Below are 27,405 nucleotides of genomic sequence, written 5' to 3'. Positions count from 1 at the left end.
ATTAAAAATCTTTATGGATGTGCAGGTATGCTCACAGATTTGTGTTCAACAACTTGAGGATAATGCTAGCACTATTAACAACACTATTACTAGCACCAAGGCCAGTGACATGTTATTGCCTTGTCTAATCAAACCAAATGGAATATTTGTTAAGAAATTAATGGGTTTATCTCAATACATCGTGTGGATTAAAGAAAAATCTTTCTAACTATAAAAAAAAATGAAATAAAAGGCCACGCAAACACACAGATTTCAACTACAGCCTGGATAATTCCAGCATCATTAACAACTCTATTACTAGCACAAAGGCCTGTGACATTTAATTGCCTTGTCTAATAGAATAAAATAAAATAAAAGTGCAAAAGTCAGTTTTGGTATCATAATAACCAAATGGAATATTTGTTTAGAGGATTTCCATACATCCTATAAATTAAGTCTTTCTGAATATTTGAAAAAATGAAATTAAACTTTTAAATGGCCATGCATTCACACAGATTTCAACTACAGGAAAATTCCAGCATTATTAACAGCTCTATTACTAGCACCAAGGCCGGTGACATTTGATTGCCTTGTCCATATATAGAGGCCAGTGACTTTAGCCCTTAATATTCCTGATGAACTACATCAATCTTAATAAGCCCTGCTAATGCCTTAGTCGCTCTGCAATCCACGGAATTTGCGATCCAGTCTTCATTTTTTATTCATCGCAGGAGATTCTATTAGCATACCGGTTGTTAGTCTGGTTTACACGGTACTGCATAATCTTATTTATTTGCTGTAAATATACAAGACACGCTGTTGTTATCCATGGTATGTCTTACCTATTTTTATACGTCAGATCAAACGTACGATACCCGCGCTGTCTATCGTAAATGGTTTTTATGAAATGTATCTTGGTTTTAATTCAGTGGCAACACTGCGACATCCAATAAAGTTATCTTGCATCTTGTATTTTCACGGTGACATTCTTGAAACTATAACTGTTAGTAGTTAGTGTTACACCGCAAAAACGCATTTCCATTGCTCTACTTTACTACAGAATTGTTTTCAAACGTGAACTCAAAACACTGTAAAAGACTTCTCCATCTACTTTGAAATTAAGTTCCCGCAAAGATAAATGAATTTACAGTAAGAGCTTTGTAGCCACTTAGTATGTGCTGTCATGCACTGGCAAATTTGCAACCTTATCGTACTAATACAAGAAGCCCTGTGGGGGTTCTGATACATACTTAATGGTTGTTTTTTTATTGGTCAGTGGTGTGTGAAAGATCGGATTAGAACGGTACATGTTTTGTGACGAGTGCCCTGCTAATGAGTTTGATGCTAGTAAACTTGGTGGCTTATGTGGGTTTTACTTTGGCTACATTCAATTTTGTACTCTCAAGTTAGTTCATGTTCCTTTACAATTACTAGTATGTTGTTTTCATATGTTTACCTTTTCGTTGCCATTTTTTTGTGATGAAAAACTTGAATGTGATATCTTACGTATTGCATAGCACATAACATATGGTGAAAAGGTCTATACTCCAGTAAGGTTGCAAAGTGCTTAGTGTGCTTTGAGGTCATTCATAAAAGACATCAGAATGAATAAGACATCTTTATTTGCATATTCTTCACCACATGGGCTAAATTTAGTAGTTGTTCATATTAAATCAAAGACTAAAGATAAAATATCATTAACTGTAGTGTTAATAAGAGTATAGACAAAGCAATTAAGCATACAATTCTAATATCATAAAATCAATCATCTGCATGTTATCACCAAATCTATCATTTGCAAAATTGCTAAACATATAAATCTACATGTATGCTAACAGTCACTATCAAAAATACCTGAACAACTTCAATTTTTCCTGCACTAGGTTTTTGCATTTGCCCACATATGCAGGACTGATGGTACATTTGTGTTTTGAGCCCTGAATATTTATCGTGACATCGCCTCTTAAAGCATGCATTTTGCATATGCCGCCTGTAGTTCGTTGTGCAAGACAAATCTGGCCTGTCAGAGCACCCCCTCCATTAACGTGAAATGATGGTACTGAGGAAATACTTGCATATCGGAAGGATGTCCTCCTGCGCATCACTCACATCTTCATCACAGTGTTTTATACCCTTAAGTGTTTCAAGCTGGGCCATTGATGTATATGACATACTGCAATGGATCGGCAGCATTATTGAGGGGGACAGGTTTTGCCAGTTCTTTGAAGGGGTTGATTTTTTTACTCTGAAGGGACATCAAAAGCATTGACTTCATTCAAGTCATTGATTGTTATTAGGTCACGCTAATGTACTCTCCAAGCAGAGGACGGGTTCCGGCAGTTTTTCGGCGTTTTTGTCGAGCTTTCTACTTTTTCATTTTTTTTGTCTCTATAAACCCACAGCTAGAGATAGAGAAAAAAATGAAAAAGTAGAAAGCTCGACAAAAACACCTAAAAAAACTGCCGGAACCCGTCCTCTGCTTGGAGAGTAACTGCAATATGATTTGATGGTTCCTGGATTTTGAAATGCAGAATGATGCTGAACTGGAAGGACTACGTGAAAATATTTTGTATCAGGTTGTTTATTCATTTTGATAAAAAGATAAGAAAGTTGGTCTCATAGAGGCTGTATCTGCTTCTATGATTCAAAAATATCATCCCCTTTGAATTTAGTCTCAATTTCACTTCATGTCTCTGTAGCTCAACTGGTAGTGGCCTCACAGTTGAGCTCCTGGTTCCAATTAGTTGGTAACTTGGAGTTGGAGACCTCTGTTCAAACCTCAGGGCAGAGCATCTTGTTTGGAGCTACACCCGTCTTTTGGAAGCGATGTAAAATGGCTGTCTGGTGTTCGAGGAGGTACCTCGAGCATGTTAAAGGAGAAGAACCTGTAAAATATACCCTGCTACTGCAATAGCAAGTAAACTTGCTGCCCTATGTGCCACTTCTGTAGGTGCTACAAGGGTCTGAACGATAGGCGTAGACTTATAAGAAACCTTGTCACGTCTTTCCGATGTTGTAAGTTTATTTCCCAGAACTGCCGGTGACAGGCTGATATATAACCACACTCCAGGCCCTTGTACTATGCGTGCCCAGGGCTTACTTTGTTTCCTCCAGTCTATTACACTTCATGCCTTGCTGGCGCTCTGGTTGGGCCATGCCACTTTATTTCCTCGGTTTTAGGGCATTTTAGTGGGACAATGACTTCGTAAAGCATTTAGAGAAAAACAGGTTACACATTACCCTATGTTCCGACACCCCCAAACCCTTAGCTATAGCTTGAACCCTAATCCTAACATCTACTAGTAGGAGTGGTTGGAATGTTACTAGGGACTTATAGTATACTTAGGGCTGTTGCCAGAAAATCCTGCATGAGGCTAATTTGGCATTGTGCACATACTGTAACTGTGTGTATCAAGGTAAATTTTTTCCCTTAGACTGGTGTTTTCTCATTATTATTTCTGTTCCATCATTATGTTTGAAAGTCCAAGTACTGACAAATTAGATTTGTGTGGCATTAGGTATACCCATGGAGCTTACTACATGGAGCTTACATTTTCTGCTTTGCTGGTGGTTTTGTTGGTAACTGCAACAGCAACACTGCGATATCTAATTCGTTGGCTCACAGATTTATAAAGAATAAAATATAATGCTGTACTGAAAGATCAACATTAGAATAGAGTTTGAGGGAAAAGTCTGTACCTTGAAACAAGTGAGAGGTCCTGGGCCTTTTGGATATAGTCAGATTTACTTCCAGCCCTAGATGTTTTCATTTCATTCTCTTGCTAAATGCCACAGAACATAAAAAATAAATGTGGTCATAGGTACATGTGTATGTGGGGTTTGCTGTCTCCTCGAGATTATTCCATTTCCATGCCTTGCTGGCGCTTTGGCTGGTAGCTATTGGCCCTCAGCGGCATGGCCTGCTATCAATAACGTCAGTCTTGACATCTTCTTGAGAGGATATACATGTTGTAAAAAGGAAGGGGATCTTTGTTCCAACAACCTGCCGTGTTCTCGTCATTAAGATTTATTACAGTTCGCTTCACGATCGTTGGCACAGAAAATTGCTAACATGCATGCCCTAAATGTAGAAGGCGCTGGATCTGATTGGGTGGAGTAGCTTGATTTGTCAGTCATCTAGGATAAGTGCTGCTGTTTTAGCTACTCCAGAGTCCCTTTACCATTTATACAAAATTATAGATAGAGAGAAAAACCAACATTTCAGAGACTTGGGAAGCTAGAGCAGACTGTTATTTTCTTGCCGGATTTTTGCAGAGGTAAGCATATTTATTCATCCTCCATTACATGCCGGTATCCATCTGTGAAATAGATTTTATTAATGAAGGGGAATAAACATATTCCCGGTTTACCTTATGTTTTTATGATTTATGAAGCTTTTCTCTTTAGTAAAAATTGTATGGTACAATAATTGGTGTATTCTGAGCATTGGAATGATTTACGTACCATAATATCATAATCCATGGAAACATTTCCAGAAAATTTTTATATTTCCATAATATGGCCATGGAAAAGCTGAATACAATATTAGACAAGATGCCTTTTATATCTTTTGTTATCTACCTGTTACACCTTTACTGACTGATTTGGTATATGTATCTTATTTGTAACAGGTAAAAACATCCTTGAAGTTTTATGTTGCAAATATACATAAAATAGCACCAAACTGGAAAATTCACATGAAAACAGAAGGAAAAGTCTGTACTTTCAAACTCAGATATACTAGACGCAATTACTGTAAATTCAGAAATGTTTGCGGTGGTTTTCTGTTGTGGCTTTCGCGGCGACCGTTTCACCGTTTCAACTTTAAACCACGGCAAACATTTTTGCCCAATACAGTTGCAGTATGTACTATAGCACTGCTGCGAACTTAAAACCACGGCGAACACTCCATTTTCCCCTTAACGCGAAATAAAAACCATGCAAACTTAACTAAGAATAATGCATTTACGATATTGTCAGAATTTTTCTCCCAGCCCTCCATTTTATTCCTGACCTCTTGCTAAATTTCTACTTAAAGCTGTCCATGGCATGAACCGAAGAAAGAAATTGGCCTGGCCTTAGAGTTAATAAGTGCTGAGAGGCTTGGGAAGATGGAATTTCAAATCATATCCGCTGTGGCTTAGACAAGCCTCTCTTAGGGATCTAGGGTCCTCACACGGTAATAGGTTTTTCATGTCGAGATATCATTTAAGATTGGACCGTTAAAGGTTATGAGTAAAATTATTCATATCCGTTTAGATCTTATGCGTTTTTGCATTTTTCTCAAGAATGAAATGCTTTACATTTGGAATTTGGACCATTTTTAGTCCCTTTAGTTGTGTTAGCCAGTTGTGAATCAATGATGACAGAAACAATAAACCAAATGTTTATTGCGACTTTTTATGACTACTTTCCCGTCCCAAGTGGATCTCAAATCAAAGATGGTGCTGATAAAACCATCCATACAATGTCTTCACTTTTTTGTATTCCAATATTTTGAACATTGGGAGCTGCTATTTCTTTATAGTTTCAATCTGAAAGGTTGTCTTAGTATAAGCATCATAAAAGCCACATGTATGAAGTCAGCCGAAGTGAATGACATTGAAACACATTTTCCAGATGTATTCAGCTGCGGCTTTTGTTATGCTAACAGCATATGTATCACGACAGGGTCTGTTGGTTTATAATGTTGGCCCAGGGGTAAAATGGTAATTTTTATTGATAAGCTGCATCTGAGTGCTAATTTTGTCCGGGGAATTCGGGATGCTACTAATTTTATGTAAATGGGGTTCGAATGACTTGTACCATGTACATGCATGCAGGTTAATGCAGTTGTTAGTACTGTTCTTTCAACAGCAGACACAACATGTAAAGTAAGTGTGTTGTCTGCTGAGCAAGATTTAAAAAAAAAAGGTAAATACAACAGTCCCATAGCATCGTGAGGCCGTATATATAGTGGCAGTGGGTTGTTATCTACTGTGTCTAGAGCACTGTATTGTAAGGCGGAGCCCAACCGTTTCTTTCCACTGCCTTTTACCTCTCCAACAGTTCTAGGAGTTACTATATTAGGCATCCATTTTACAGTTACACCTGGGAGGAGTAAGTCCGGTAAAGTGCCTTTCCCAAGAACACAACGTCTAGCCATAAATGCCAGGAATCAAACACGTGACCTGTCGATCTCTTGTCTGCTTAGCCAAGCCACTGGGCCATTCAACACCACTGACCAAGATTATATCTTTCCCCAAACAGATGAAGTGACCTCAGGAAGACGACGGCAGTCCATTCTTCACAGCATGGTCACTACTGGTCAACCTAATCACTGAGCGACTAAACAAGGCTTCAGGGATGCCTACAAAAATGGCATGCAACGGCGCGACGGGGATTTTCCGAGGCTCGCTGGGGAGGAAGAGGATGGGCTTCCTGGTGCTGATGTTCCTTGTCCTGTTTTCAATGATGGCGTTCCACGTGCAACGACAGTGGATGTTTGTACGCGACACCACGCTACTAGAGACCTTAGAGTGTTACAGGTGAGGCTTTTTATCTTATTTCACAGCATGAAAACAGGAATTTCCATTTTTCCTGGAAGTTCGGGGTGCATGTCTAGTGGTGCGTACCTAAACCCGAGTTTAGGTTTAGGTTCGGACTCGAGTCCAGAGGTTTAGGTTCAGGTCCGGACTTGAAAGTCTGGACTTGAACCAATGACATGTGAGCAGTGCAAATTGGCTAACTTAATTCTTAAGACTACATTCTCACGGTGTATGTGGTCAGCATGTCACCTGCACACTCTAGCAGCACATGTTTGTCACAATTTCTATCTGTTGTTTGAGACACATACAGCCAGGTCTGCCCACCTAGCTATGGTCAATGGCTATCACAAAGGGCTAGGTCAGGGGATGGTAACAATACACATATTCAACAGTTAATGTAAACTATATACAATGAATGTTAACTATATTGTATTTAGAATTACATAAAATTTAAAGGTAAGGCCTTCAGAATCTATAAAAATGGTAATTTAAAATGAAAAAAAGAGATATTTTGTAATCAATGACTGAGGCTAGATACTCATTTTCATCTGTGAGTGAGTCCAGTGAGTAAATAAGTGCCTTTCCCAAAGGTGCAACATTTGGGCCAGCTAGAGATTCAAACCCAGAATCTTGAGATTCTAAGTCAATGAACCTAACCGAAATATCACTATACTACCTTGCATCTGGCAAGAAAAAGAAGTAATGTCATTTGAGCCCCAGCTCATGCAATGAAACTATAAAGCTTCCTACAGGAGTTAATCTTTGTCACAATTCAGTCATCATGATAATGCTGAGCTGTACATGATGTTGAGATAGGCCAACTGAATCTGCATGATTGCAATTTTCTGCTGCTTTTACCCATTTGTTTATGAAATTATGTATACCTTGATATGTATTGGAAACATTATTGACGTGAAGGACAATTAGAAGCAGGAAAAAGCAAGAGCAGGGTCACTTTGCATGCTAACATCATGTGAGAGAGTTCCTCTCTCGACTAATGTGATTTCTGAAGCTTAATGAGTAAATTAGGTCACAAGCTTAAACAAATTCATTTTGCTGGTAATATCAACTTTTGGGAAGGCACTGTGCAACTTGAGTATAAGTTGGTTGCGATAGATAAGGATGGGAAAACTGAGTATGGAAATATCGTGGCAAGAGCTAATGTTACATACATGTTATGTCACACTTAGTTGGGTAGTCCATTTGCTTGATGCTACTATGTAAATGTCAAATTGACTGTGTATGTGTACAGAAATCAGCACCAAGGACAGGTCTATATCTAGGTGTACAGAAATCAGCACCAGGGACAGGTTTGATGGTGTGTGTAAATCAGCACCAGGGACAGGTCTGATTGTGTTGTTAACAGAAATGGTTGTGTGTGAGTACAGAAATCAGCACCAGTGACAGGTCTGATTGTTAATGTGTACGGAAATCAGCACCAGGTTTGATGGTGTATTTGTACATTGTAATCAGCACCGGTTTCCTGGTTTAATTGTGTGTGTGCACAGAAATCAGCACCAGGGACAGGTCTGATTGTGTATGTGTACAGAAATCAGCACCAGGGACAGGTCTGATTTTGTTGTAAACAGAAATCAGCACCAGGGACAGGTCTGATTTTGTTGTAAACAGAAATCAGCACCAGGGACAGGTCTGATTGTGTATGTGTACAGAAATCAGCACCAGGGACAGGTCTGATTTTGTTGTAAACAGAAATCAGCACCAGGGACAGGTCTGATTGTGTTGTTAACAGAAATCAGCACCAGGGACAGGTCTGATTGTGTGTGTGAACAGAAATCAGCACCAGGGACAGGTCTGATTTTGTTGTAAACAGAAATCAGCACCAGGGACAGGTCTGATTGTGTTGTTAACAGAAATCAGCACCAGGGACAGGTCTGATTGTGTGTGTGAACAGAAATCAGCACCAGGAACAGGTCTGATTGTGTTGTAAACAGAAATCAGCACCAGGGACAGGTCTGATTGTGTTGTTAACAGAAATCAGCACCAGGAACAGGTCTGATTGTGTGTGTGAACAGAAATCAGCACCAGGGACAGGTCTGATTGTGTTGTTAACAGAAATCAGCACCAGGGACAGGTCTGATTGTGTTGTTAACAGAAATCAGCACCAGGGACAGGTCTGATTGTGTTGTTAACAGAAATCAGCACCAGGGACAGGTCTGATTGTGTATGTGTACAGAAATCAGCACCAGGGACAGGTCTGATTGTGTTTGTGTACAGAAAGCAGCACCAGGGACAGGTCTGATTGTGTTGTTAACAGAAATCAGCACCAGGGACAGGTCTGATTGTGTTTTATATAGAAATCAGCACCAGGGACAGGTCTGGTTGTGTGTGTGAGCAGAAATCAGCACCAGGGACAGGTCTGATAGTGTATGTGTACAGAAATCAGCACCAGGGACAGGTCTGATTGTGTTGTTAACAGAAATCAGCACCAGGGACAGGTCTGATTGTGTTGTTAACAGAAATCAGCACCAGGGACAGGTCTGATTGTGTACATGTACAGAAACCCAGCACCAGATTGTGCATGTGTACAGAAAACAGCTCCAGGGACAGGTTTGATCATTAACTTTACCTTCACCTTTACATGACCATGGACATGACATTCCATGCTGATCCATATCAGAAGAGATAGCAAGCCTGTCAAAATGATGAAACATTACACCATCACTACATGGGGAGAATTCGTTTTCCTACTGAAATCGTTGCAAACAAAATCTCATCATGGCCAAATCCCAATACCTGAGCCTTCCAGGGGATTTTATTATAGGCATAATCAAATTTCACAAAAAGACTTTGACAGGAAGAACCTTCTATTCCTTTGTGATTCTGTAAGGAAGTCTTTGGGGAGCAGGTAGATATGATTATTTTTCCTGATAACACATTTAGGAGTGGTAGAATATTGCATTTCATATACTGCATCTACATTCATGTATAATTGCATGACACAGATGTTACATAAGAGACATTCATTCAGAAGCAATACTGTCATTAGAATTTTTCTAGGATAAGTTCTTTCTAAAGTACACTGGGAATAAGAGCTATGTTGTCGTTGGTCCCTTTGTGAAGAACCGGCTGTGATTCTATAATGAGCAGTAATGAAAACAAATCTTTGAAGATAGTATCCATGATGCTTTTCATGTTATATTTAGAGAACCATTATTCAAGCGATGGTATCTAATTGGAAGCCCTGCTTATTCAGCCAAGTTTCACATGTAAATTTTACCTGTACTTTCTACCCTCAGATTACATAGATTTGTTCTTGTTCTGAACAATTTAGATATTTCAAGAAAAAAATATTCAGAAAGAGTTATGACATTTTTTATTTTTCTCAAACTTGTCTTTCCTATATTGTATATTCCTGTCTGATTATCTTTCCAAGAATCTAAATTGGCAAAAACCGACAACCACTCTGACAACTGGCTGATTTGGGTCCATTAATCTGCATGTTGTAACAGGGCTGTCTTCAGCTTTAAATTATTTTCCATGCCACTCATTGTTTGGGAGCTGATTTTTAAAATTTTCATTGTTGAATCTGTCATTTTAAGCTCAAAAAATACATTTGCATCAGTTTTATCTCATGAAATCTCATGAATATTTTTGGGACGGAAAGGGTTGAATTTTTTTCTGTCCCAAGAAGCATATTTCCGTCCTGGGACAGAAGGACGGGTCCTGGAGACAGTGTCTTTTTTCTGTCACTTTTGTTTTCAGTTTCACTTTGTCTGTACAATATGTAACCTTTAGCACACTGAAGTAGCCGTTTGGCATCCAAATCCCTATTGGTTACAGAGTTAGGCAGCAGGGAGAAGGTTAAACTTAAAGTTAGCTCCAAAGAGAAGAAAGAGACATGACAAGTATATAGATAAAAGTCTTGTCAACCCAGAATTAACATGTATAAATAGCTTAAGATATTAGAGTTTTCTTTATACACAGCCAGTGACTTCTTACCTGCTGACATTTCCTATATGCTCTTCCAACGTGCTGAAATTATTTCCGGATGTCTAATAGTTAGTTTTCTAGATGTGAACTATCACAGAATGGAAACTTTTGTCATCAATTTTGGTAGGAGACTCTTCGTTAGAAAGCTTCAAACTGCAAAATTACCTCCTCATGAGCTGATCATGAAGAAAGATGACGGATACCGCCTGAAAGCTTCTCATAGCTTCAAACTAGTGAGTATAAGTTTAATTAACACATCTGAATGGACTTAGAGCCACACCAATTTAATTTCTTGGTTAACAGATTTTTAAAAAAAATGCTAGATTGGAAAATCAACATGAAAACAGAATCGCAGAGATAAGTTTGTACTTTGGTGCACACGTCAGGGAGTGAACAGGGTCAGGTGCAAGTTTTCACCCCAGCCTTCTGTTTTAATGATGTCCTAAGGTGCTTGAATTAAAAAAAATCTGTTAACCAAGAAATTAAATTGGTGTGGCCTAAGGTGCGTATCATTCAGTGCGATATAACCAGCTACGCTGCACACCTTCAAAGCTGTAGTATTATATGCCAAATGGCACAGTTACTGTTATTGTGTAATTGGTGATTTAATTCCACAGTATAGGGAGAAAACGGAGTGTTTGCGGTGGTTTTTGGATGAAACAAAGTGGTTGGCGGGCAGAAGACAAGCATTTTCCTGGTGGGTTTAAATTCACAGTGAAGAGGCTACAGCGAAAACTGCGAACAATAAACCACCGCAAACACATTTACAGTGTACTAGAATTCAGAAAACTGATTAAGATACATTTTTACAATTCCCGCACCACAAATGGTAATGCCTTGGCCAAATTGTCTGCTAGTTTTTATGGGCAGGTATGTTATTGCCATGGCAACACATTCACAGCAAAAACATCCAGTAATTTCAGATTGAATTTCAGCGGCGATGACACACCAGTATGTCCCATATAGGTGCTGGGACTGCAATTTTGGCCTAAGTGTCTGGAAAGGCATTTTGTGTGACGCAAATGCCATGCGCATGTAGTGGCACTTTAGCAAATGGCACCCGAAATGTGTTGTGACATGCAATCGCTGGCAAGGCAGTTTGCAAAAGGCCAGCGTTAAATGCGCTGTGAAAACACCTGCAAACCATTCTGTTTTCATGAGGCAGTTTGTAAAATAAATGGACCAGCATTTGCCAGCAAACGTTGGATGTTTCCCTCTCCATCTATTCCAAAACGATGGACAAATGCCATATTTTCAGTGTCATGATGCTGCAGTAATGCCCCTTGTAGTACACAATTTAAATCAGATTAAAAATTATGCTGCTTTTTTCTCTGATGAAATAAAACAATGCCATGCTTATAAAGTCTTAGACATTCAGAGAAATCTTTCTTTTTGAAAATTATCACCTTTAACATTAACATGTGATTTCTTAGTAAGTCATAGAAAATAAGAAACACTAAGACACAGTTGTAAGTGTTGTGTGTATCACCACAAGTGTTCATTAAGGGGTCCTCTTCGTATACTTTTTGACAAACTCTAGATCATAGTTAAAATGTACTACATTGTAGCTCTGATTGTAGTAAGCAGGGGAAAAAACAGCCAGACTTTCAAGTTTCAAGTCACGTTCCCACATGAAATGCATCAGTAATGACTAACCAATGGTTCTCTCAGGGAAAAGCTCTCAACAAGTCAAACCACTGACCGAGATAGCCATCTAACAGTGAGCACGTCCATCTTTGCCTTGTCAGGGATGGAAAACCAGGTTAAGGGATCCGTCAAGATCTCCATTTAGATTCCGTTCACCAACTTACAAAAGGTTTTTTTCCTGGCATGACCTATTGGCCTCTTTTTAACATTAAGCAATTTCTTCTGGTAACCGATACTCTTCCAAATGTGCAGTGGTTTCCAGAACACCCCCCCCATCCTGTTATTTCTTTACTAGTACACCATTGTAAAGAGACTAAAGACGCACCAATTTTATTTGCTGGTTTTCAGACATGAAGATTTAATGCTGAAATGGAATATCAACATAAAGATAGGATCAACAGCAAATGTTTGTACTATAAAAATTTCTTGGATTTGTAAAATAGATAGCCATTTTCAAAAATCATACTTCAAATAAGAAAGCAGATAATTTGACTTCAAACCAACCGGATATGGGGTGCCAATGATTCAATTTGTTTTGGAAATGGAGAGAACAATCAGTTGACTTTTGTCTACAACCTCTTAAAAGTTAACTGTACATTATAAGCAAAAAGATTAGATCTTGTTTCTGTTATCTAAGAAATTGGCTGAACATCTTTGGCGTACAGCCACATGTTACTTTGTTCTGTTGATTCTAACATCAGATTGCTTGGATGCGTGGGATGGGACACTTATTAGGAGCATTTAAAACTTAACAATGGCACAGCTTGGGTACTGATGGTGTAGCTGTCACTATTCACCCTTTTCTAGCCCTGGTTTGCTCCTGTGATCACTAACTTTGACTAACAGTCTGGCACCCTTTAACAGAGAAACAATGTTCATTTATTTATAATTACTAGATATTGACCAAAAATATAGACAAGAGAGACTGGTTGGCACAGAGTCACACAGCTCTTGAAGTGGCATGGCAGCGGGGTTCGATCTAGCAATCAGAAGTTTGATCTCCATTACACTGCTTCTGAGAAGTTTTTTTGATTCCAGGAAAATGCTTGCCTGGATGCCAGAGCCCCAATCTCTATAATATTTATCATGTGGGGCACACAATAATAGATGTTTTAGAGATTGGGGGTCTGGCATCCAGGCTAAAAAAATGCAGGACGTAAGGACCAAACTTTTCATTGGGGGCCGAGGACTAGCCTCTACCAGGCTCCAGACCTGGCTGGAAAGAGTAGAAATCAGCTAAATAGAGGAGTTGGCAAGCCGATAATACAATTTGCCACATCAGGACTATTCTACAGAGAAGCAATCACTCCTTAAAGAACATACTGGAGCTAGAATAGGATGGATGGATACCGGAGGCTAGCAAACTTGGTTTGGGAATATTAAAGTTACCCTGATCGTGATGAATCATGTATCAGACGCCATTTACTCCCTGGAGTTGTTCCACTCCTGCCTGCTTCATGAGGATCCATTCTCCCCTCAGAACCAGTCGTTTTTTCTCAATCCATAAGATAAGATTGATTGCATTTATCTGGGGCATGATATGTTAGGATCTGGCAGAGATGTTTATTAAAAGGTTGCAGAAATTATGCTACATGCACCACCAGTTTTTACTGTTGTGTTACATGTATATTACAAAATGCATCTATTCTAAGTAATAACAAATTGAATATAGAAAGCAAATATTGTAATATTGATGGATAGATAGAAGCCATGCAACCATCTGTTATGATGATACAGTGCATATAAAGTAGAATTCTGATAAGTTTTAATCTATCCGTCAAATTTCTTTTGATATTACTACTAACAGATGCTGAATTTTATGGATCAGATTAACAGGATGATTGAGTGATGATGATTACTAACAGCAATATTAGGAAAACTAAAGATGAATACTTAATCAGACTGTGACTGCAGATAAATATAACATTCAATATTGGTAGTTCTGGAATCAGAGCATAACAGACAAGCCATCAAATCTCTGAGATATGGATGACTGTGATATCTGTTGGTTATGTGCATCGAAAATTGCTTCAAGCATGTGATAAGTTATCACAGCATTCAGCTTCTTTTGCATTCTAAGATACGTGCTAAATTTTGCATTTCATCATGTATGAACATAACTGCAGTGGGTTGGTGTCAGGGAGTATTAATAATTTCACACGTTCCATCTCCCAAGCATACTAGCCTTCTCTAGAGAATCATCTTTAATATGTAACGTGTATAATATCATCTCAAATGCCAAAAGCTGAATGCCAGTGGTTTGCCTGATGTTTATTTTGACATCCCATCCTTTATTTGCATTGGCCTGTTTGAAATGATTTTCAAGTAATTATAAAAGCTACGCAATTAACTTCACCATGACGGGTTATGTTTTTGATAGCATTTATTCATAGTTGAACAATATAACTCAAGAAGCTATGGATGGATTTTTATGAAGTTTGATTTGTGTTAAGGTCTTGACCTATTTAAGAAATAATTGCATGTAGATATTAGCTCCCCTGGCAGCTTTTCTTGGTACTGCAGCAGAACTTTCGTTGTTCTAATGTGTTGTTCCTAAGAGTGATGCTTGCAAAATTGAAGGAACTCGAAAATTGATGTTTTAAACTTGAAGTTGGATCTAAATAAATCACAAGATAATAAAGACTGTATTCAAAAAGCAGTACTATAATTATGAACTTTTGAATTTCTTGATTGGTTTATTGCTTCCCTTTAGATATGGTTTTGAAAATATTGACAATTTTAATCATGCATTACATTGGACGAAAAAAAATTATGTCTTTTCCCTTAGAAGCCACTTATTAGTTACATGGATAGCAAGCGAATTCTTTTGAGCCAGCGGTCACTACGGAGGTTGGTACTCAGGCTAGCTAAAATGGGGGCATTCTAAGGCTTCCTGAGGGGATATATTAGTACACATAGTGTCAGACAGGTAAAAGTTGAAGACTGTGGCCACATGTGACCTAGTAGTAGTACCCTGGTTGATCAGAATTTTAGGCTTGTCAGAGGATCTGCTCCCAGGGCAAGGGGGCGCATGGTTAGAACATGGGAGCACAGCGCCTCTTTATAATTAGACAAACCCCTGCATCTTGATTTTGGTAAATGATTCTGTCTGCTTTGCACTCTCTCTTCTGTTCATCTCCTTCTCCATTGACCTTTTGTGGACCACCTCCTTACTCCACTTTCACGTTTGGCTAGGCAGTGTTGACCACATTGGCTGCTGTCGAGTAAAGGTCTTCCTGTCAACTTGTCAACCTTTTCATTATAGCAGATACCAGCATGGATGTAGATAATCTTACTTATGCCATGAGATTGGTCCATGCTCAAATCCCCAAATCTCATGTTCTGTACTGTCTTATCTGGAGGGCTTGATATAATGCTTAGCAGGGCTACTCCTTTGTAATACTAATAGCCTGACTAGCTAGTTTGGCAGCCCTGGCTGTAAAGGCCATTTACCGAGCCAAAGCAATAAACAAAACAAATATAGAGACCTGGAAAGTGCATTCGAAAGCTCTTGGTTCATCTTAGAATGCACAAGACTGGAGCACAGAAGAACTACTCAGTAATTTAGGATATTGGCAAGGGAGCAAACGCATCAGCCCCTTTTCAACACTGCTGACCATGCATTTTACCATCTTTGCAGCCTGTAGGTCTTGTTATTACAAATCGATAAGAGGGCATGTGAGTGGAGCTCTCTGCCTGAATTTTAGAGGATTCGACAGGTTCAATGGCCTAATGGTCCTGGGTCGGTGGAAGTGCTGATCGGGGCAGTGCATGTCAACAACCTGTGCTTGCCCGATCTAGCCATTGCCATTTTTTTCATGCATAGATATTGGTCTGTATAAACTATAATATGATTCATGTCACACCTGGGCCATGATAATGTTTGACACGGGTGTAGCGGCCCAGTCTATACTTAGTGGTATCTCACAGGCTTCTACTTGTGTTCCATGGACATGGCTTTGGTTGGGGGGGTAAAAGGCAGTGAAAGGAGAGTGATGGGCTCCGCCTTCCAATACCGTATTACTGCTAATTGACTACATTGTTGGTTGAGAAAAACAGCTGTCATGAGAACAGAATTGCCATGGAAACATGGCAGAAAGTATTTACTGTTGCTAAGTCAGCAGTTGTGTCTCTCAGGATTCCATACAATTCAAACAGATTGCAATCAGCGACAGATAAAAGGACATCCTTTTAAAGATCATGGTATTGGCATCCCTTAGCTTATTTTGATGGTCAAACATTTTCAACAACTGCAACACACATATGTCCTTTCATGATCCAAGGCTTACACTGGAAGAAAATCATTTTTTTTAATCATGAAAGATATAGTATCATTAGAGAAAGCAAAGAAAGCAGAACAAAATGGTTGTATGAAAAAGTTAAGAGATAAAATGGACAGCAAGAAAGAAATTTCACAGAAGCTACTGAACACTATCCAAACAAAGGTGAACATGCCTGTTACTTGGTGTTGAATACTACCCCAACACTGGTGAACATGCCTGTCCTTGGTGTTGAACACTACCCAAACACTAGTTAACATGCCTGTCCTTGGTGTTGAACACTACCCAAACACTAGTTAATATGCCTGTCCTTGGGGCTAAACACCATCCAAACACAGATGAACATACCTGTCCCTGGTGATGAATACTATCCACACACAGGTTATCATACCTGTCCTTCGTGCTGAACACTATCCAAACACAAGTGAACATGCCTGTCCTTGGTGTTGAACACCATCCACATACAGGTGAACCTGCCTATGCTTGGTGCTGAACACCATCCACACACAGGTGAACATGCCTGTCCTTGATGCTGAACACCATCCACATACAGGTGAACATGCCTGTCCTTGGTGCTGAACACCATCCACATACAGGTAAACATGTCTGTCCCTGGTGCTGAACACTGTTTAAACACAAGTGAACATACCTGTCCTTGGTGCTGAACACCATCCACATACAGGTGAACATGCCTGTCCTTGGTGCTGAACACCATCCACATACAGGTAAACATGTCTGTCCCTGGTGCTGAACACTGTTTAAACACAAGTGAACATACCTGTCCTTGGTGCTGAACACCATCCACATACAGGTGAACATGCCTGTCCTTGGTGCTGAACACCATCCACATACAGGTGAACATGCCTGTCCTTGGTGCTGAACACCATCCACATACAGGTGAACATGCCTGTCCTTGGTGCTGAACACCATCCACATACAGGTGAACATACCTGTCCTTGGTGCTGAACACCATCCACGTACAGGTGAACATGCCTGTCCTTGGTGCTGAACACCATCCACGTACAGGTGAACATGCCTATCCCTAGTGCTGAACACTGTTTAAACACAAGTGAACATACCTGTCCCTGGTGCTGAACAATACTTATGCACTGGATAACATACCTGCCCTTGGTGCTGAACACTGTTTATAAACCTGAAATGAATGTCAGCATATTTTCAAACAAGTAGTATAAGTCACTCCTACTTTTTCAATAAATGAATGTTAACGTGTGGTTGATTATTGCAGATTACAGAGTGGAGCTAAGAAGAACAACTGCAGTGCACTGACTGACACCAGGAGCTGGACGAGAAACGATACTGTTGTCAAAGACATACAGTAAGGGACACATTTCCATACCATTCTATATTGTTGTATTAACATCTACTAACATGCACAACAACATGCATTGTTTGTAAAATTTCTAAGTTGAAGGCACTGAGACAAAAACAAAACATGCATGTGTGGATATGTATCAAATTAGCATGGTCTAGACAAGAACTGTTAACAAGTCAAGGGTCTTAACCTATGACATATTACCCACAATGCATATTTCTGTGCATGCGCAGTTTGAATCGTGAACCGGCTTATTCCAACCAGTCAGATGTATCTGCAACCCGGCAAGAATGTGTCTTAAGAGATCTCAAATGCAACATCCCCCAGTAAAATGTATAACTGTATATCTAAACTGTGCATACCTGGGGGATGCTTCACTAGACATCGATTAAACACTCAAAAGTGACAGATATATGTAACCTGGCTGATAAACCTTAATGTTGGTTACAAAATGTATTACGGAACAGATACAACTTAAAACAGGTCTCCAACAGACATTTCAGTCAGCATCCATGAAAAAGTAGTTGTCTTCAGAGCGGCAGGCACTGTTCACTGATGAAATGTATGACCCTGATAAAAGAGTCTCAGACCTTATATAGCTCTATGACTGATTTTGCCTTCAACTGCTAGAAGCGGATTCCTAAATCCCGTGGAAATTTGTCATAATTACTAGTAGTCAAGTGCATGGCTCGTCAAAAATAACTGTCATTACAGCTAGGATTTCATTCATTCTGGCGGTTAGATCTATGGTGATATCACTGCAAATGGGCAGGCTTCCAGTTAGTGGCTCCAAGTGTATGTGTTTGGCATTGGAATGAATTAATCTTGTAAAATGCCACACATTTATGCAGTCTGGAGTTCCCAATCTGACATCTAGAATTTATACAGGGACGTTTAATAGGTGTTCAAATTGCATGGGACAATGGATTATGAGACCTCCACCATACTGAATAGAAATCTGATACAGTACCTATAACATTCATTCAAAATAAATTCTCAATGTTTCTTGCTTTAAGAGACGGTGCAACATACAAACAATACATAAATTCATGAATAAAAGGAAAGTAAGAAAACAGATTGAAACTAAGGATCTGACAGCTATATAATTAATGATGAGGATGATAAAACTACAATCCAACACAAGAGAATACAATAATTTTGTTCGTATGTTCCACCGTCTCTTATGTCTTACTGAGTATGAAAATGCAATGAAATTTAAAAATTTTGAACTTTTAAGAAATTTCATGTGCTATTTCTGTTTACACAAAGTGAAGAGCTTACCAGCAAGCCTTCGATCAGTCCTCTGATCCTTCTCAAGTTGGAATGACCCAAAGCTCAACCGAGACGAGGGCCGATACAGACTGCCGATACCTTTGACTGGCGTTGTTGAAGTCACTATTCAGTTCAAGTCAAATTTCAACTTGAGAGGGATCATGATCAGAGGACTGATCAAAATGTTGTTGGCCAGTGCTTTACCTTGTGTACGGATATAGCGTATAAAATCTCTACAATGGCAATCAGCATTACAGATGAACTTTTATATGAAATTCTGAACTTTTTTTGTTTGCAGGGAAAAAGTGAAGCAGTTCTTCGACCCCACAGGCAACATCTCCCTCCTGCAGTCGCAGGTCAAGCCAGGCGATCGCATCTGGTTCCTAAAAAGCCATTTCTTCTGGCAGCCATCTGTGACTGTCTCCCGGAACTTCCACAACATGCTGCCCTCCAGGCCACCCCTGGAGAACAAACATTTCCGGAAGTGCGCCGTGGTGGGGAACTCAGGAATTCTATCGAACTCCGGATGCGGGCGCGAGATCGACACCCATGACTATGTATTCCGGTGCAATCTACCCGAACTGGAAGGCCACGAGAGAGACGTAGGCACGAAGTCCAACTTCACGACCATGAACCCGTCCGTGTTGTTTACGTATTACAAAGATTTTGCGGATCCGAAGCTGAAGGAGCGCTTCATTCAGAGACTGCGTCGTTTAGAAAAAGGGATTTTGTTTATACCTTCTTTTGTTGCAAAGTCGGAAAAATACCACGTGCAGTGGACAAACGACATAATAATAAAACACAATATCAGCGTGCGCACGGCATACCCAAGTCCGGACATGGAGAAGTGGATTAGAAGGTAAGAAAGTCCATTTCACACATTTTTTAATTAGGCTTGTTTGATATTATCTATGTTTCTACATCTTTTACCCATCTTTTAAGGGTGTACATGTCTCTAATTTTAATTTACAGACTCCAATTGGGATCTCTGCAGGCAGATTTGGTGATTCTGCCAGATTGAAATCGCTACGCTGGCATATAAGTTATTATAACATACATACATATATAACATGAAAATTCTGTCTCAATTACAAAGATTCACAGTGAGAATCCATGACATAGTTAAGCCCTATAAATCACACAGCATCGCTTTTACAAAGTTTGAATAAAGAATGTTTTCTGAAAGTAATGGTTTTGATGGACCTGAACAACCATCCGAAAGAAATTGGTGTCAGCATGCATCAGGCTCAAGATTTTTTTAGTTATGCCAGAAGTATTATTTGGGGTCCTACCTTGGCAAGATACCAACGTTCTAAACAAGACTTTTGGAATGATATACATATTCCATGTACCAGTACAATAGATAAAGCTGACGAGAGCGAAATTTCATTTTGGAAGCTCAAGGTTTTGGGTTTGAATCCCTAGCAGGTCCCACTGTTGTGCCCTTGAGAAAGGCACGTAACAACCTGTTGACTTATGAATCAAGGTTGAACAGTGTAAATTGCCAACACAAAAATTGAACGCACCAAAATTTTTGATTGACCACCGTGACTTATATAAGTGTTTTCTGTAATGTAGATGATTGAAGGGAGGATGTCAAAGATGGAGTTTTCCCCGAACCGGATTGATTTTGGATGTTCATTAACGTTGACTCCACGAACTGCAAATGCCAGACATTATATTAGTAAAGGGTCAACTTTACTGCGCCCATCCATCGATCGGAAAACATCCCCCTTAAACCACAGCGAAATGCCACAATCCAATCTCATTATCCGCCTCAGGCCTTGACGTCTCGTTTCTCACACCCTCTTATCTTCTCCTTGATTTCTCTATGCTTACTTCATCAAGGTCAAAAGGTCAAGATGCCGAATCAATAGTTCCTTGATTACTTCCTTGTGTCGAGACACTGCTTGTTCATTTCCTTTCACTTTCGTGTCTTACTCAACTCCGTAATTAGTGCCTGGGCTTAAGTACTGGCTGGGGTAAAGACGGCGTCTCAGTTCTGCACGCAGACTTAATAAAACGTCTCCGACTGTAAAGCCTCAATCAGTAGTGACTCTTTATGGGGCAAACTTCGTAGGGATTTCTAATTCTGCAGCATACACTGTAAATCCTTGTTTCCTGTCCTCCAAGTCTGCACCTGTTTCCTAGGGGGGGGAACTTCGTAGTACTTTCTAATAGCAGACACTTCAGTACAACTCTGTAAATCCTTGTTTCCTGTGCTCCAAGTCTGCACCTGTTTCCTAGGGCTTAGTGACAGGCACAAGTGCAGATATTCTACCAGGAAATGGAATGTTGTGCGTAACACCTGTACACACACAATGTTTTGTTGTTAATCTCTTGCCTTACTAGTGAATGAATTTCGTAAAAGCACCTGACCTAAAAATGGTACAACCTGCTTTCTCTGCTTAGCACTCATGTGCCGCTTTTGGGAATGAGTATGGAAGTTAAACACACACCACTACCAGTGGACTAACCCCCTGCTGTAGTGACTTTCACAAATTTGCGACCTAATGGCTACAGAAATGGAGATGGGTGCCACCCCTATGCATATTATCAAGACGTCTGGGATACTTTAACTTTTAACCTGAGTCAGTGCATTTATGCAACCACCATTGACCCCAAGACTGATTTATTCTAAATTGCTTTGGTCCGAGTTTCATCCACTGTTTTAAGCCAGGGTTGTTGTCATGCAGTTACAAATATAGAGCAACAGAATTCATCATGGTTTCCGACACAACATTTGGAAACTATAAAAGGGATATCATCCTTATATTTGCTAACTGACTACCTTATACGATTTGTTCAGATACATTGTAGAAGTGCTGCTTGTTGCTGCTTTCCAGGTATTGGAAGTCTACAGAGTACAGGGTTGCCCGCCCGTCCTCTGGAATGTGGATGTACACCTTTGCTGCCACTCTATGTGATGAGGTGCACCTCTATGGCATGTATCCATTTGATATTGACAGGTGAGCTCTCTGTTTATATTTCTTATGTATTCCATTATGTAACTCATAATTCATATCATGTGGTCTTAAAGCCATGGATATGATAACGGGTTGTTCTGCAGCTGAACTGTGTGAAGTTGTTTTAGTTTGAAGTCCTAGTTATTTCTGAGGCTATTTTTTTTAGGTACTACCTTCAGCTCATTGCAATATCATAACCTGAAATTCCACTGGGTAGCTTATAATATTATGTACCAATGTCTCCTGCATTTTTTGATGATAATTTTCTTAACAATTTCTTTTGCAAAAATCTTTAAATGTTGTATTTCCTACATGACATACCAAATACAGAAACAACTGACTCAAAATTTCTTTCAGAACTTGGGATGGAAACTCTTGAATTATTATTATGATTTTCAAATGATAGTAATTAAACTGACATGTGTGAATACAATCTTTTCTTCAATCTTATGTTTTAGGTATGGTCGCAATATTAAGTACCACTATTACGATCCGCGGCCATTCGCAACGATGTACGGTGGTCATGACATGCCGATCGAGTTCCAAGTCTTCAAGAGCCTACACGAGAAGGGGGCGCTGCGCCTTCAGACGGACAAGTGCCAAGCCTCGCGATAACATCCAGTCTTCCGTTGTCATGGTAACAACTTATTATCTCCATGCAGATGTATGTAGAGTATGGTTCAGTTTTTAACGCATGCTTTTGAGGCTTTTATGTGATCTTCTTGGGGAGGCAAAGAGGGGAAAACATGGCCCTTTGGAAAGACGTATAAAAAGCTTCATAAACATGTGTAAAACACTGAGCCTGACCGTACATCTTCTTGGAGATAAACAATATGTAGTTTGAGGTGCAGCACCATCAGAGTTAGTGTGCATGCACCCATCAGTGAACTTCTCGGGGGGAATCATTCAGATATGATCCCTTATTCACTGGTACGGGTATACCACCCTTGATATTGATATTGATAAGTTAGGACTCGAAATACGCCCTTGCAATTTGAAAAAAAAATTCTCAATTGCAGGTAGACAATGTGCAATGTTACAGGGTGAAAAATTGTGAGTCAATGGCATGCAAACGCCGTAGCAGACAGAAACCGGCTGTTTTGTTTGCCAATTGCGAAAGTTTTTCCAATTTTGAAGTAAACTTTCTGAGAAGAAGAATTTCGAGTCCTGTACGTGTACAAAAGAAGAACTGGCTGGAAGTGAGTGTGGCTATTCTTTACCTTGGTTTACATTGTTCATTGGTCATACATGACAGATACATGTACGGATGTATGTTTGGAATGGTTGTGACTATGGTATGTCACAGTATCAAACCTGTCATTAGTCACCATTGAAAGGATTTGAAGAAAATAGAAGCTATAAACAAGAGTTGGTTGGGTCAATGAAAAAATAATCTAAGGGTCTATTGAAAAGCAGTCAAATGGCCAGGTGGTCCTTATACAGAGGTGGTCCTTATACAGAGGTGTTCACTAAGTACAGGTTTGACTGTATGTACCAAGTGTACCAAAATGAATACTAGTTTATGACTCAAACAAGCATTGGCAAGCCAAGGTTTAGATCAGATGTAAACAACATGCTTTTTTAAGAATGGAATCCTTAAAACTCTTTAAACTGAGTTTTTAAAAAAGACTTGAAGTATCAAAAGAGTGTGCATTCCAAGTTCAGTATATTAAGTGTGTCAGCAATAAATAAATGCAATTTCAAACATTGTCCAACTGTTTTGTGAGCAGAGTTGTCAATGTATTATGAACAAAAAGAAGTTGTGGAAACAGTTACCAGTACCCAGTATTATAAATTGTACTGTCGCAGTGCAACCCAGTAGTGTAGATGTAGAGTGGTGTTTGGTATGAATACTGTATTGTATACGAAAAAGAAGTTGTGCTTAAAATGACTTGTGCAATTGATTTGTAGTACCAGAGAAGCGTATTGTGGTTCTAGATTTGTAGTTGAATTGTTGCTGTAGTTGTTGCGTTGAAGAAAGTTCCCAAACGGTGACGTTAAGGGTCTTGCTTTGCCATAGGTTATGTTTTAAGAAAGTACATGGGGAAGGAGCATGGTAGATTTTAGAAAAAAATCTTGAGATCAGGTTTAAAAACAGTTAATGCTCAAGATAATGGGCCCTCTTTGGACATAACCTCCAGCCAGCTAAGGGAGCCATTTTGGCACCAATGTTGTACAGAATACAGGGTTAGGCAGTAGGGAAAAGGTTAATTGAACAAATTATTAATGATACTGAAATCCGCTCCCCTCCCCAAGCAGATTTTCAAGGAAGATCTCACAAAATGGTAAAACAACTGTTGTTTGAAGTGCTTGGGACCAAAGTACAACGTTGGATGGAAAAACAACAAAAACAAAACCTTTTTCAGGTCAAATGGTTTCCAATATTTACATAACATTCAAATAACTCTTGTTCTACTATATTCGGCAATATGATAACACATTTTTACAAAAATATTTGATACTACATGTACATCATGTAAATGAATTGGTGTTTGTTGCAAGTACTGTGCAGCTATTGTAAGAGATGTTAGTGTTTCAAAATGCAAAGTCAATGTTTTCTATAAATGTAGTTTTTTTTCCAAAGTCCGCTGCCAAATTTCAGCAAGAATTTTGCTAAACTGTTACTTTATAATGATAAGAAAAGTAGGTGCCGTGTTTTATGTTATGTAAGAGTTATGTTTTACACAAAATGCCAAATATTTATTTTCTCCATTGTATTTATAAGTTAGTTATCTAGTTCTGTTGCAAAAATACACAAACAAATAATTATTTTATCAAAATTAACTTCGCTTCAGGTAGTAAGTTGATCTACATTTTCCCCATGTTTTTCAGTGGCACTTATTTGGGTAGCTTGGATGGACAACATAGAGCTTTTTGTTGCAACTTGAACTATGTTTTCCTTCAGAATCTGTTTTCCAGTTGACTACAAATGTATAATTTTACAAAATGTAGGTACCTTGGATAGACAACTTAGAGCTTTTTCTGTTCCAAGTTGAACAATGTGTTTTTCAGTGAAACTATTTTGGTAGCTTACATGAACACCTTGGAGCTTTATGCATACCAGATTGGTAGGCTATAGAAATTTAAATTCATTCATTTGTACTTGTTACATATTCATCAACAATTGCTGCTCAGAAAAATGTGAATTGTACTTTTGTATGTACTTAGCATGATCTTATTACAGACTGCGGTAACAAAAACGTTTTGATCTTCATGCAGTTGGTGCCAATGCTTGCTTCATTGGATGGGCCATAACCTAAATATCATTAGTCGCTTTCAACCTCTGAAATGGCCCAAGCTGCTATTTGGTGCCATCTTGCAGTTTTAACCAGTACTGCAGCAACTACTGGTATGCTGCTGTTACCTGCTTGTTTTCATGACAGTATCCAAAATGATGTTTCGATTTTTGTGTGTTCAACCTAAAGATGTCAGTATTATATATTATACATCTGTTGGGTACAAAAGGTTTTAATACTTACAAACATTGTTTATCCAACTTAGAAAGGGGTAATAATTTATTCTTGCCGTATCGTAAATAGAAAAAAAAAGTTTCCGACAACTACAGCGTAGTACATTTTTAGATGTTGAATAGAGTTCCAATTGTTTCTTCTTTTAGGAAGAGTCATTGTGACATAGACACGTTTTGAAGTAAGATTTTTACTATTGCCATGTTCATGTTAAGAAGTCATTTCTTTGTTGTTAGTATTTGATGAGTTAATTGATAACTCTTATAAGTATGGAGCTTGTTATGACTTGTTTCCTTAACCTATTCACTAACTTACAAGTTAACGTTATTAATAGAACAGTAAAAAAAGCACTACTATGCCTTGCCATTGAAGTGAAATATGATATTAGTGTTGTCATTAAAATGACTACAGGGTCCCTTATATATACATATATGGATACCCTCTCATGGAAGTTAGCCTAGCAATTAGATTGCATAGAATTATGCAAAATATATTCTGCAATTATAACAAATACTTAGCATCAAACACACAATTTTATAAGTGTATAAAGAAAGTTTCAAAAAAAGATTTCCCATCATTCTGCACCCAATATGTGAAATAGGTATAAAAGTCTTCTCTCTCTAATCGCCGCCCCCCTCCCATTCTGAAGTGCAAAGTTGTCAAGAAATCTTTGTAGAAAGAGACCACTGTCATTGAAATGCTGTGTCCACTTGATTTACTTTAAAAATTTTATCTTTCAATGGCATTTGTGTTATAAATAATCTATATCTTCTCTTTAAAAAAACGTTTAAGCTCCTTTTGATGGATTATAACACTATGCACCCGTTTGATTTTTCACAAATTGAGTTATCACTGCAGCTATGAGCCCTTGTCATAAAACTACCACAAAATAACAGAATTTATTATCTGGGTCTTAAAACTAGCCACCAAAATTAGCACAAGGCATAAAGCCTGTTACAAAACTGCTGTAAACGTTGACTACAACTGTATAAAGTCAAGTTGATGTGAACAAAGGTACACTTTATGGCCAGGTGCTAAGAGAAAGTTTTATGTGAGTTGTATATTGCAATCTTGGAGCTTAATACAATGGGGAGGGGGACAATGGAGAGAGCCTATAACTTACTTAAAACTTACAGCACTTGTTAGAGCCGTATAATTTATCCAGTCATCATGCCCAACCTAAGGCTATTAATCCTACATTGTCCTTGCAGAAATGCCGAGGTGTCCAAATCTTTGCCTCACAACGGTGGGTTATTTTTACTGTAGGAAATTAAAGCCATACTTCTAAGGAGCTATTGATCAAGCCATTGTTGTAAATTAAAAAGTAACAAAAACTTTTGTACCGTCCAAGAAAACTGATGTGTTGGAAAGTCCCCATACATTTTTTGTCCTGTCAAACAAGATAATGGCAGCTGTTTTAAACTGTTGTTCCCATATTTGGTTAAAAATTATGCTAATGTATGTACATTGGATTTTGTAAACTTGTGAAATTTGTAGTCACCAAGGGGATGCTGGGAAATAATCTAAAGCATCATGGGTAATTCAGCAATCAAGCAGGGTGTCATTATGATATTGATACTTTGTAATATTGGTTGTGATTGGTTGCTTGGGTGTGAATCTAACCAATGAGCAAAGCTAATACTATCTGCTCAAGTATTCAGTAAACATAACTTTATTAGAACAGAAGCATCTTATATGACATAGCTCATAGGTAGATTTCAATCATAGGCCAGCACACATACATGTATTTATTTACCTGCTCCAAGCAGATGTATGGTTCAGTTCCGTGTTTTACACAGTCATCTTTTTGAGGCACATTCTATATTTCTAGTTGTCTTTGTTTTTAATTTCTTTGCAACACGTGAGTGAATAAAAAGACAACTACAAATTACCTAAAACAATTGCATAAAAGACTACGCTGAACCCCACATCTGCTTGGAGATTACGGTATCTTCACATGTAATAATCTTTGTCTGCTGTTTT

The 27,405-nt window shown here is 38.8% G+C and overlaps 1 protein-coding gene across 2 annotated transcripts in view; it reads left to right on the top strand.

Moving 5' to 3' along the window:
- LOC136425088 (CMP-N-acetylneuraminate-poly-alpha-2,8-sialyltransferase-like) overlaps positions 1-24,233 on the top strand; it is a 44,945-nt gene extending 20,712 nt beyond the window's left edge. For both annotated transcript variants that reach the window (XM_066413864.1, XM_066413866.1), the window contains exons 2-6: positions 6,229-6,506; positions 17,631-17,720; positions 19,288-19,848; positions 21,836-21,958; positions 22,414-24,233. In XM_066413864.1, the coding sequence (XP_066269961.1) occupies positions 6,325-6,506; positions 17,631-17,720; positions 19,288-19,848; positions 21,836-21,958; positions 22,414-22,570 (1,113 nt within the window). In that variant the 5' untranslated portion in view covers positions 6,229-6,324 and the 3' untranslated portion in view covers positions 22,571-24,233. The remainder of the gene's footprint in view (positions 1-6,228; positions 6,507-17,630; positions 17,721-19,287; positions 19,849-21,835; positions 21,959-22,413) is intronic.
- The last annotated feature ends 3,172 nt before the right edge of the window (positions 24,234-27,405 follow it).

Source organism: Branchiostoma lanceolatum, chromosome 19, assembly GCF_035083965.1.
Source record: "Branchiostoma lanceolatum isolate klBraLanc5 chromosome 19, klBraLanc5.hap2, whole genome shotgun sequence".
NCBI classification, from domain to species: domain Eukaryota; kingdom Metazoa; phylum Chordata; class Leptocardii; order Amphioxiformes; family Branchiostomatidae; genus Branchiostoma; species Branchiostoma lanceolatum.
The sequence above is the reverse complement of the archived record's forward strand: the minus strand, read 5'-3'. Positions and strand labels throughout refer to the sequence as shown.